Source organism: Pistacia vera, unplaced genomic scaffold (genome assembly GCF_008641045.1).
Source record: "Pistacia vera cultivar Batoury unplaced genomic scaffold, PisVer_v2 Contig195, whole genome shotgun sequence".
NCBI classification, from domain to species: Eukaryota; Viridiplantae; Streptophyta; class Magnoliopsida; order Sapindales; family Anacardiaceae; genus Pistacia; species Pistacia vera.
Genome location: NW_022195996.1, coordinates 168,264 through 181,335, shown reverse-complemented (window position 1 = coordinate 181,335; position 13,072 = coordinate 168,264). Strand labels below are relative to the sequence as shown.

Genomic DNA, 13,072 nt, shown 5'->3' with positions numbered 1-13,072 from the left:
TAGTTAAAAATTTAATACCCTAAATTCAATTAACTAAACACCCAAGCCCAATTCCATTTGCGCCATCTCTCTCAAAGTCACAGACCGACGCCATTTCTCTCCATCTCTTCTCTCAATCTCTCAGACTCTCACGCAGCCATCTCTCTCAGACTCTCTCGCAGCCATCTCTCTCACGCTCATTTGGCCATTTCTCCTTCACGTAGCCNGTGAATATGATTGATGTGGAAAGCAAAAACTTATTTTGTGTAACTGCTAGTGGGTATGGCCTTAGAGAGACTCTATTTTATAATCTTTTTTCACGTCTGCAAGTATATAGAACAAGGGCCGAAATGTTACTTGCTCTTCCCTTAATAAGTGATGGAGCTCTTTCTTTGGATGGTGGAATCATCAGAAGCACTGGTGTCTTCTACCTTGGCAATCGGTAAGAAAGTCTGCCCCCATAACTGGGTTGGCAGATTTTTTTTTTTTTTATTTGGTGCTCTTCAGAATCCATTTTTTTTTTTTTTTTTTATCTTCTTTAGTACTTCCTATTAAGTTCTCTTAGATGCTGATTTTTATTTTGCGATGCTATTGCCTTTGGAGATGACAATCCTGCTCAATTTTGATGGACTATCAATTAAGCTTAACAATTGTCGTGGCATCAGCTATTGGACTGATGGACACACTTCCATTCCTCTTAAAAGTCTATATGTTAACTTGTGATTGTGACACATCTACATCCTTTGCTAGTATATTAATTATGAATCCCAGGATTTTTCAGTGATATCATTTTTTTTTTACCATGAAACAGAATTGGCCTGTATAACAGAAACGTTGTATTGTTAAAAGGACCAGCTTCCAATTGATTTTGATTAAAAAAAAAAAAAAATAGTTTCTGTTTGTTCATGAAAATAGCATTTGCAGTGTTATATACTTAATTTTCTATTAGCTTACTATAATAAGCTGATGAATCATGATTACCAGTTTTGTGATTTTTCCCTTTTGCCTTAATATGCTGTCATACTCTACTGAAAAGATTCAAACCTTTGTGCATGTTAATGCATTGACATAGCATCCAAAAAATTTGGTACTACTGTGGTTAATTTTGTTGACTAATAACAAGTGGGATTTTATTTGCCGTCATATTCTTGTTTCTGAAATTTGGACATATCTGATCTTAGGCAAGATATAGATGTGAGATTTGCAAAATCCTGTGGGATGTTAAACAAACCTGATTACTATGCTGCAACTGAGAAGCAGATCCAGGAGATGAAATGGAAAAAAGAAAATTTGATGGATGATTTGAAGAGAGAAACTTCACTATGGAAGGCTGCAAAAGATAGTTTTGAAAGAAAGAAGGAACAGTTGCTCAAGTTTTTGGCGGATAGCGCAACCTATGCAAGCCAGGTAATATGCTTATTTTATTTATTTATATATTTTTATAAAGGAAACAAGAAGAATTGCATTAAAACTAAAAGAAGATAAAAAAATGGACAAGCTAAACACAAAAAGGTGTAGCCTTCCGCATAGACCTTAGAGGGGTCATTCACTATGCTTATTTAATTTATAGTCTAACAAAGACTTATTTTGTAACTTAAATGGCCAATATCCAGGTTGGAAACAATTTGCTGATATATCTATCTTATTCCTGTTAAACTTTGTGAGCTAATTCATGATTGCAAGTAGCTCTCTCAATCACTTTATTGTTAGGCATTATTTTTCTAACAATCATCGTTTTTCTTTTTATATATTGTTCATAATCCCTCTCTTCAATTTTGTCTGCCATTTTTTCTTTTATTGTTTCCTAATCTGCTTTTCAAGAGAGTTTAATCCCATGGGTAAAGATTTAATGTAAAAGTGTTTAATCCCATGGGTAAAGATTTAATGTAAAAGTGTTTTTCTTCTGAAGCTTTTTGGCTCTACCAGTTCAGAAGCTCTTTATTTGTCCTCTGAAATTCAGATTCAAATGATCTGTTTTAAAATTTATGTTAGTTGGTCAACTCCTGTGACATTGAGGTTACTTTGTCAGTGGTGCTGCGACAAACTGCAAAAGTCTGCAAGGGCTTAGGAAACAAGGTTGGAGGATAGAGCTTGGCAGGCCAGGCAAAAAAAAAAAAATTGCTACGCAAGCAAGCCTTAAAATAATATTCTTACCAGGCTACCCACTTATTTTTAACAAACAGCCTTTTTTCACTGTCAACTTCCTTTTTATGTCTCATTTTTCATTATAAACTCTTGAAACTCTCACAAACTTTCACTACTATTTCTTAAACTTTCTGTAATTTTCTTTCCAATTCTTTTTCCCTTAATTCCAATTAATTATATTTCTATCCATCAAGTTTCTATTCGCAATTCATCTCAACTATCTCCTTAAACTCTAAATCTCTTGTATCATGTATATTTGGGTTGAATTTAATCTTTGCTTATCTTAAATATATTCGTAATTGGTTTAATAGTTTGATTTGATTTTATGTCAGGTTTGAATATCTTGTTATATTGTACTGTAGAACACAATTTTTTGAGTAACCTAGGTAGATGTACTCAATTCATACTTGAGCATTTTATTGAAAGCAAAAAGAAAGAAAGCACAGAAAAAAAGAGACAAGAAAGAAAGTCTGCTCTTGACATTTCGATTAGTTGTTTTTATCTTGCTCTGCCTGTGAGTAAATTCTAATTGTTTTTTTTTTTCTAAATAAATGGTGTAAACAGATGCAGGCTGCGCAAGGAAAGTTTACGCCGCGATGATTTTGACAACAAACAAAGTCTACTCTTTAGCAACATAAAAATGGGGTAATCTTTCAGATTTACTGTGAAGTTGAAATTTTTAATTAGATCATTGTACTCAATACTCATTGTATAGCGATGGGCAGAGTTTTGTCCCTAACCGAGCAAGATTGAGTAATGGCTTTTCTGGGATTCAAGTTGTGAAATGGGATTTAGGTGTTTTAGGTTTTGGTTGGCCTTCAGAATTTATGTAGGAAAACTACTACAATTCATGATTGTCCAATGATGGCAAATGTGCACTGAGGAAAAACCAAGAAATGAATTTTCAATTTTCTTTAATGGATGCACATTTTAGTTATTTTGTACAGTGAATGAAGGCTGTTTTTGTGTTGCAGTATTTGCCCTTTTCATGTACTCTGAAGTTTTAATCAAAAGAGGGGCTTGCTTTTTTTTTTTTTTTTTTTTAATAATTTCTGAACTTGGAAAATCATGTTTTATGGCTTAAAATGTTACACTTCTATATGTTGTCAGCCATATTTTATCAGAAAATAATGTTTATTTTAAGGTAAAGTTTATGGGGTCAGCAAACTTAGCCTAATGAATACAGATCACAGTTTCTAGTAAACTAATATATATGATGGGATAATTGTACTCAAGAATTATTCTTTGAATATATTCCTGCGTTTGGCACACTATTTTTACAATATCCTATTCTACTATCAAATCCTAAAAAATGAAAAATGCATTTGTTTTAATATTCTTTAAAATTTAGTTATGTTTTTTTAACTCAAAACATTAACAATTACTTTTCTCAACAAAAGTTTTACAATTAACAAAAACATCCTCACCCACCTAAGCCACTATCATTCGCCAATAGTCACCGTCGTTGCCAACGTTGATTGCTAGCATCATAATGATGTACGATCGGTTGGATGTGGTCGGACGTGCATCGATCTGTCTATTTCCGAAAATAGAAGATTTGGATTTGGTCGTTGACAACAGTCATATCTTGGCCATCAACGACGACCCGATCTGTGGTCGTAGATTTAGCCGTTTTCGGCTAGATCCACCATAAAAGGCTAGATCGACGCACGATCGGTCAGATCCAGCCAATCATGCACCATCCCGGTGGCTTCCAATCACCATCTAGTGGTGGTGGCCTGCTGTCGACAATAGTTGGGTGAGTGGGGGTGTTTTTGTTAATTTATAAACTTGTATTGTGGGAGTATTTAGTTAAATTAACAAACTTAAGGGATTAAAAATAATCTAAATATTTTTCAAAAATGTACCAAAAACATTCTCAGAATCCTATCCTATTTTCCAAAAATCTTATTCAGAATAGAATGCTATTCTAAAAAACTAAGGCTTCATTTGGCTCACATTTGGGAATACTACTATTAGTATTCCCAATAAAGTTAAACAGTAAAATTGTAAAAACTCACAATATTATTCAACTTTTTTTAAACCCCTTAAACTTGTTAATTTAATTAAATACCCCTAAATATTTTTTTAGAAATTGCAAAAAAAACCCCAGCAACCATATTTACCAGATTCCGGCCACCACCGCAGGAAAATGGCCGGAATCTGGTATAATGGCGCACTACCGGCTGAATCTAGCCGGTAGTGCGTGGATCTGACCAGAAAATGCCAGATCTTTGGTCGTAGTTAGTCGTCAACGACAACCAACACATGGTCGTCGTTGACCATCAACAATAGCCATATCTTTGGCCGTCGTTGACGAGCAAATACGGCCAAATCTGGTCGTCAATGGTCAGATCTAGTCGTAGATCTAGCCTTTGCCGGTCAGATCCACTGTAGATCTAGCCTTTGCCGGTCAGATCCACTGTAGATCTAGCCTTTGTCGGCCAGATCCACCGTAGTATTGGCCCAAAAATACCATATCGGCGCAAGACCGGCAAGATCCATCCTGTCATGCATCGATACAATGACTCCGGCCACCCTCCGGCGGTGGTGGCCAGCTGTCCATGTGTTGGCAGGTGGGTTGGGGGTGTTTTTGTTAACTTTTAATGTTGTATTATAGGGGTTTTTAGTAAATAAACAAACAAACATAGGGAGTGTTTAGTAAATAAACAAATATATAGGGTATTTTATTTATTTTCAAATCCTACATCGTAATACCCGCCCAATTCAACTTTTTTTAACTTTTTTCCAAAAACTTTTCTAAAAAGTGTAAAAAAGTAAACCAAACGGAGCCTAAACAAACAAAATTTTTTGTTACATTTAGGGTACGTTTGATTTAGGAAATGTTGTATTATTGAGAATGTTATATTTATGGGAAGATAGATTACTTTGAAGATTACTAGAAAAGTTTAGGGAAATGTGTTTTGTTATATTGGAATAAATTGGTAAGTATGTTATATTTATATATTTGGTTGGAAGGAATAAATTGGTGGGTATGTTATATAGATTACTGAATTACCCTTCTATTTTAATATTATTATTATGTTATTATATTATTATTATTTTAGATTATTTTAACCTCCTTCATTTGTTAATTTAGTTAAACACCCCCACAATAAAAGTTTAAAAATTAACTAAAGCATCCCAACCACCCAAGAGGACAGTCGGTCATCACCATCGGACGGCAACCAAAAGTCGTTGAAACAGTGCAAGACCGACTGGATCTGGCCAGTCGTGCATCGATATAGCCGTTTTCGGCTAGATCCACAATGGATCTGGCTAGAGACGGCTAGATCTACGACCAGATCTATCCAATCGTCGTTAACGGTCAGATCTTGACGACTACCAAAATCTAACAGTCAACAGCCAAATCTCTGGCCATAGATCTGGCCGGAAACAGTCAGATCGACGCATGACTGGTCAATTGTGCGCCATTTCGGCCACGTCGATTGCTAGAGGGTTGTGGTGGTCTTGGGTGGCCTGAATTTGTTTTAAATGCAAGGGCATTATTGTCCAAAAACTTAATAAATTATGGGTTAAATTGTAATGGTAGATTTATATAAATTAATTTCAAAATAAGGGTATTATTGTCCAAAAATTTTATTAAGGGGTAAAATTGTAACAAAATTAACATTATCAAGTAATCTTAAAATCCCTAAGAAAATGGAGGTAATCAAATTATCACATATATAACCAACAGTAATTACTATTGGTTTTGGAAGATTATCGGAATCTTATATTTCTTGACAACCAAACGTGGTAATCTAAGTTAATGTTTTGAAAACATGACCGAGCCTTGACCCCGTCAAGGGCTCGATTCACGGTTTAACCAGTCTGATCGACATTTTCTTGTGCTCCGAAAAGTTTGAAATCTTACAAAAACACCCCTAAAATTACATTTCAGTCCCTGCATGTTAGAAATCTAACAAATACACCAAGCAATCTATTTGGGTTTTGACTTTTTCAGCCAAATTCTAGCTGATTCTGACAGCCAAAATTCAATCCGACACTACCACCTGAACCATCATCATCCACTCTAGAAAACCCCTCTAACCATGAAACTTAGTAACCCCCGTTCGCCGACCATGACTCACGAACACCGTTGCGATTGGGTTGATTTTGCCGGCCAAATTCCAGTTGATTTTGGAGTAAAAAATTCAATCCAACACCACCACTTGAACCACCGACCTTTACTCTACAAAATCCATCTAACCTCGACACTTGGTAGCCCCCCATTCGTCGATCGTGACTCACGTATTAGGTTGATTTTTCCGACCAAATTTTGATCGATTTTAGCGTCCAAAATTCAATCCGACACCATCCCTTAAACCACTAACCTTCACTCTACAAAACCCCTCTAACCCCGACACTTGGTAGCCCCTTGTTCAATGGTGATAAGATTAGGGATTTGGGTGAACAATGAAATTAGAAATTTGGACCGGAAAGGATGTTAGTTGACGGTCCAACCAATCCGATCGACTGATCCAGTCCGATTTTCAAAACATTGATATAATTAATATAAAATGACATTACTTCAATAATAGGGGATAAGCCCCAAGCAAACGCCCCCTTATAGATAAAACTATAATAATAATATCCTTAATATACTTTGATGGGTGTTTATAAACCCTAAGGACACCTGTTTAGGTGGGGTATTAATATTATCATGGGTTATTTATTTCAAAAATTAACATAAAAACATTTAACTCCCGAAACGGGTTTTTTTTTATATACCTTTGTGGATTGTTTAATGTAAAGTATAACAAAACCTTATGAAAACCATTAAAAGTTCCCTTTATAAATCCCTTTCTAAATTATGAAAAATCCCCCCATGAAGGGGGGTTTTTCCATAATTATAAGAGAGATCTTAACAATTTACCATTTAACCTTAGAAAACTATAAAATAAAATTTATTTTTTAATGGATTTTATACAATGACTAAAGTTTGTCAGTTGGCTATTTTTGTGGGCTTGAGTTTGGTGTCTTTTGTCTATGAATTTCTGAAACAAATATTGAGTAAACGACTTTTTCCCACCCAAAGTTTGCCTTAATGACACTTTTCCACCCAAAATGTTTCAAAATGCTACTTTCCCACCCAAAGTTTATATTTCATTTACTATCTAGAATACACTTTCCGATTTGGTAGCCAACGGAAAGAAAACTCAGTCCAGACTATTAAGGATTTTTAATAGGGGATGCCAATGAATCTTTTGGTGGTAGCAGGTTGGATTTTAATAGTCAAAATTGGTCGGAATCTGACTTAGGAGGGACGATTGTGCGTTACATAAATCGCTCAATTATTGGCAATTGACGAGACTGGTAGGAGCAATATTTGAGAGGTTTTGATAAGTGGTGATCGGAAAAGAGAATGGAGATGGTGTGGGGTCACAAAAATGCAAGAATTAGTTGGCGATTAGTTTGAATATAAACTTTGAGTGAGAAAATGATATTTTGAAACTTTTTAGGTGGAAAAAAAGGTCATTAAGGCAAACCTTGGGTGGGAAAAAGTCGTTTACTCAGAAATATTCCTTAATTGATTAATAAAAGGATAAATAATTAATTATTTCTAATTCCTTTTCCAAGATTGGTTGAAAATTAAATTAAAAGAAAAATAATAATAATAATTCAAATGTGGCTATTTTAGTAAAAACCCTAAACCCCTCTTATTTGCCGTACCACTTTTAACCACCTTCAACTCAACAACTAGAGCGCGTTTCAGAAATCTCCACTGATCTGGATCTCCATACTTTTGTAAGTCTAATTACGTCTAGCATTTATCGTTTCATTTTATAAATTATTTTTTCTTCTAATTTTTTGGAGAATCTAACGGATAATTAGGCTGATGTTGCCTCAAGTTCGAACTTCCTTCTTGTGCAAATTGAGAATTTTAGGGATTTGTGTTTTAGTTTCATTATGAATATGAACTTGAGTGATTGCAGCCGATGAACTTTGTGGTTGTTATTAGATTGTATAATTTGGATTTATAGCCATTAGAAACACTGTTCGTTATTGATTTAGATACAAAGTTAACACTTGTGTTACAAGTGTTTGATGAAATGCCTGAGAGAGTTACAAGAGTTAGTTTGGTTTTGTGTGATGATTATAAGATTCTTGAAGCTTCTGAATTTATGTGAAAAATATTAATTATCTTGATTTTAGTGATGTATAAACTCATGCATTCTGTTCAGCTTTTCGAACTATTTATATTGGGGATAAAATGTAGTCAAAGTCTTATTTACGTTGCTTATTCACTGTTTAACATCTAGGTGTGGATTTGAATGTGAGATGGAGCAATCTAAGCACTTGTTTACAGGTTTCAGAGTTTCAAAGTACCCAATTTTTGTCCTTTAAGTTTTGCACGGCTCGAAATTCTCACCATTGATGTATTTTCAAATTACCAAGCACTAAATGCTTAATAGTTCATAATATGTGCAAGTGCTCTCATAAAACAAATGTCCTAGTGCCTATTATTTTAGTGAAAATGTTTTTTTAATGCATCAATAAGAAGTTGTTTCCCGTGAAATGCCAACAAGGAACGTAGCTCATCTGTGACCAGTGTCATTGGTATCTGGCTGTTGATATAGTTTATTAGTGCATATTGTTGCTACTGCATATGGTGATATATGTTTTGCTTTTAACTAACGAACAGGCCCTGGGTAAATATTTGAAGTTGAGTGAAATAGTTTTAAACTGCAGAGAACTTTTATTTACAACTAAAGGTCCTCATCAACATTCTGATAACTTGGCCTTTTTGTATCACTGATGTTTGTTTTGCTCTCTCTGAATTCTCAATGTCTTTCTTAAGACATAGAGTTAATTGAAATTTCAGGATAACTCCGACTTTGACAATTTATAGCACTATTGTTTTTTAATGAATGTTATGGTGGAGTATGTGTTGTTTGGACTGTGGGAGACATAAATGAGAATTAATGTTCTGTGGCATTTGTTTCTGGACTGAGTCAAGCCTAGTGATTACAAGGTCTCCAGGAATGGTTTTTACACTCTTGCGGAGAATTTCTTTTAATTTTTTTGGTTTACAGAGGATTTTTATGCTTTCCATCAGTAATTTTTCCCTTAAAAGTTTTTTTCTAAACAATAACAATTATGTTAAATGGACTAACCCATGTTTTTCCTCTCCTGTGGACAATAGGTTAGTAAGTTAATGGCAGGCAAAGCAGCAAGTTCTGCGGCAAAGGCAATTGGGGAGTATCAGTATCCTTGGCGTGAGAAATTGGCAAAATACAAAGATGAATTATCCAAGGGTGTGTGGGGTTACTGGCACCTAGGAGCATGGAAGCCACTTGGCATTAGTGCTCGTCGTAGAGCTAGACTTCGCAAGGAAGTTCTCGTGGCAGGGGAAAATTGGCCATATGATCCAGAGAGGAAAGAGATGAAAACCAAGAGGAAGGGACACAAAGTCGACAGGATAGCTGCAGAGAAACGAGAAAAAACCGCCAAGTTGATGGAGAAAATGCCGGAAATGTTGTTTGACTACAAGAAGCGCCGGTGGGAGAAGAAAATGAAGGAAGAGGAAAAAGCCAAAGAAGATAAAGCCAAAGAAGATAAGTAAAATTTCAATTGTTGGGTTGTTATTCCATTTCGATGAAATGTTGCTTCTGATGTGCTTTATGATCACTGAGTAATTTCGCATAATGTGCTGATGATTTTTCTTTCCATTCTTGCTTGGTTTAATTGGCATAAAATACTGGAAATGAGCTAAAGAACATTATAAGTAGACAAGAAATTTTAGCCTTCGTTACTCCTTGAAATTTGTATTCTTCAATAGATGTATGCAAATCTCTGACCTTATTTTCAAAATGTTACAAATTTATCATATTTTATATTAGGATTTGTGGTGGCTATATGCTTGATATATATGTTTAAATTGTGGGTAAATCCTTGTAAAAAAAAAAAAAAAATGTAAAGTAATTATTTTGGGATTTATGAAAATTTATATCCAAAAGGTTATTGTATTAAATTGGTTAATAAATCAATGGGCCTAATTGCCTCATATTAGTGACCATTAAATCTTCTAAATCTATCATGTTATATGTACCAAAGACTGAACTTCTATTTTCAAAGTATAAATAAAAAAAAGAAAAAGGTACTTCACAACAACATATAAATCATGGTATAATGTAATAGTTTTATCAAAGTGGTGGGGTATTTTCGATTGGAGACATTTTTTTTCAGAAACTTACAAAAATGTACATGAGTTTAAAATATACTAAAAAGCCTAAAAAAGATAGCTAATTTGTGTTAAATTTTGCATAATATAAATAAAATACGTAAATGTGACTCTTGGGTGTATTACTCAAGAGGTCTTGATTTTGAGTCTCTGTTTGGGTACTAGTAAGGGTAGTCATTAGAGTTTTTATCCGGTCGATAGTTTAAGGTCTTAAGAGATTAGTTGAGATATGTGTAAGTTGGTTTGGATATCCTGGTCATAAAAAAAAAAAAATAATAATAATAATAATAATTAAGGGAAATATTATGAATACATTGTTGGATATTTTTCCTTCAATTTGATATTAATTTACTTTTTTCTTTTTTCTTTTTTCTTTTTTCTTTTTTAAGATTTTTCAATCTAAGTTTCAAGTGTCCCAATCATTTTCAGAAAGTTAATATTCTTATGATAATTTTAAGGAGTTTTCTGATAATTTCAAGAGTATTAAATACTTTTTTGAAAAAATTCATTTCTAAATTTTATTGATGAGTGTACTTAAAAGTTAAAAGTATCTAAAAGCTGTTATATATTAACATTACATTAGATTATAATAATTATATTAAAAAAAAAAATCTATTTTTGGGTTGACCTCGTATATTTTTATTTATTTCTCATTTATTGTAATAACCAATATGATGGGTGTTTAAAACTACAGTAAACATGTTTTGACAAACTTCAAAAATATTCTCAGTTCGTTTAGTAATTTTTATAAGCCTTGGTCCAATTAATCTTACAAATCAAAATGTAAACTAAAAAAATGGTTAAGTTGTTTGTAATACCCGTAGGTGCTCAAGCGGGGCAAATAGAGGTGGCTACTGGAAGGTATATCCAGCTGTTAATTTTAGAGTCCTAAAAGATTATTCGAAGTACGCGTAAATTGACCTAATCATCATCGGTCGCAAAAAAAATAAAAAAATAATAATAAAAAAATAAAAAAAATTCAAACGGGTAATGTGTATTTCTAATAGCATAATTTTCTACAATTGTATTGTATTAGGTAAAGCTATTTGTACAAATTGACGTGGCATACTATGTGAGTGTCACATGGCATGAGAACTCACATGATATTAATGTGATATTAAGTTACATGGACCCCAATAGGACATAACATGCTTTGTGATGTATCACATCACTTTGTACAAACTCTGTTTCTGTTATATATTATAAATAAAGATTGTCATACTATAACTTAAATTTATTGACTTAATTTTTTGAACAATTAATGAGTTTAATTCAACAGTGTTAATGAATAAGCTATGGATAATTATTTTAAATGCCAAATTGACATCCATTTGCTAATGCAAAAAATGCATATTTTAAAATTAAAAAAGGAGTGATTTTACCATTTGCTATAACATTTTCGTTGTTTCAATGGCATTTTCCTATTCGACCATTTAAACTAGGAGAAATGGATTGTGCCCAGGCTTGTTCTATGAAAGAGTGTTTACATTATTATTATTAATTTTTTAAATATGGATGTTAGATTTAAAGGTAAAGATTATTAAAGCTATAGCATATTATTTCAACTAATATCTTAACAAAGAGCAATAATACAATAACATTATTGAGCCAACTTTATAGTATAGTACAACCCTTCAATTAATGTCCTTTTGAAGAGCATTATCACAATCAGGCTGCCCAATCTATAACATTATCGATTTGACTTAATCTTTGTATTAAAATTTAAAAATATAATATTTTTTTTTTATTTTTTATTTTATTTTAAGAATTAAAGTGGAAACCCCTTATGAATCCCTAATATACAATGAATCCCTTGAAGTATCTACTTAATAGCCTTAACCTCCCTACCGTTGGTAACTATTGATAATATTCATTGTCATTAGTGAGATTAGTTACATTTACTTAATCACGTTAATAGACTATTAATTATATACTTCAAAAGATTTATTAAGAGGGTCTTTCATAATTTTGTAAAAAGTGTTTGATATTTTTAAAGGGATTTTTTATATTTTTTAAGAAGATTTTTTATAATAAAATAAAACTTTTAATATTTTTATATAAAATAGATGAGTTTAATACTAAACGTTCTGGTGAGGAAAATGAAATAACCAGAGACCAAAAGAGATTTGTTTAAATGAAATTACCCCTTTTGTTAAATTAAAAGTAAATGTTTGTCTACCCAGTTTATTGGTACTGTTGTTTTTCCAAATAAAAGAATGAAAAAAACATTTTCCTTCATTAAGTTTGGAATAGCTTGGCTCCAGAAAATTCAAAAAGTGATGCTATCATCCCTTTAATAAATTGACGTATATTATCTCCCACCAAATAGGGTAAAAGACATTTTTGTCTTTTACATAAAATAAACACTATAACATTACAAAATAGTAAAACTGCCCCCACAAGTCATCACTATTGATTTCATTTTCTCACCCTTAAATTAACATAAAATTGTTTTATATAACTATCAAGAGATAAAGTGGTCATTTGCATTGCATTAAATTTGAAATGAAAATAAAAATTTAAAAGTAACCTCCACATCTCAAATTTCTCTCACAAGCACCCTCCGGCCCGACTTTTTCCTGATTGTGGGACTCTCATCTCAATCTCGATCTGCCCTGATTCCGGCGTCGTTGGCCTCCCTCGACACCACTACTAGCATCCCCGTCCTCCCTACACCAAAACCCCCATGATTTCCACCTGATTTCTCCCACCAATTGCTAGTTGTCGCTAGTTTAGTGTTTTGTCATTTCAAGCTGGATT

At 33.1% G+C, this 13,072-nt stretch overlaps 2 protein-coding genes across 2 annotated transcripts; both read left to right on the top strand.

Moving 5' to 3' along the window:
• Positions 1-212: 212 nt before the first annotated feature.
• On the top strand, positions 213-3,070 carry LOC116127805 (protein DEFECTIVE IN MERISTEM SILENCING 3-like). Its single transcript, XM_031413466.1, has 3 exons — positions 213-421; positions 1,161-1,386; positions 2,689-3,070. The coding sequence occupies exons 1-3, from the start codon at positions 213-215 to the stop codon at positions 2,722-2,724; spliced, it is 471 nt and encodes a 156-aa protein (XP_031269326.1). The 3' UTR covers positions 2,725-3,070.
• A 4,748-nt stretch (positions 3,071-7,818) lies between these two features.
• LOC116127801 lies at positions 7,819-9,893 on the top strand. Its single transcript, XM_031413462.1, has 2 exons — positions 7,819-7,875; positions 9,275-9,893. Exon 2 carries the CDS (start codon positions 9,287-9,289, stop codon positions 9,692-9,694), a length of 408 nt encoding a protein of 135 aa, XP_031269322.1. The 5' UTR covers positions 7,819-7,875; positions 9,275-9,286; the 3' UTR covers positions 9,695-9,893.
• Positions 9,894-13,072: the final 3,179 nt, after the last annotated feature.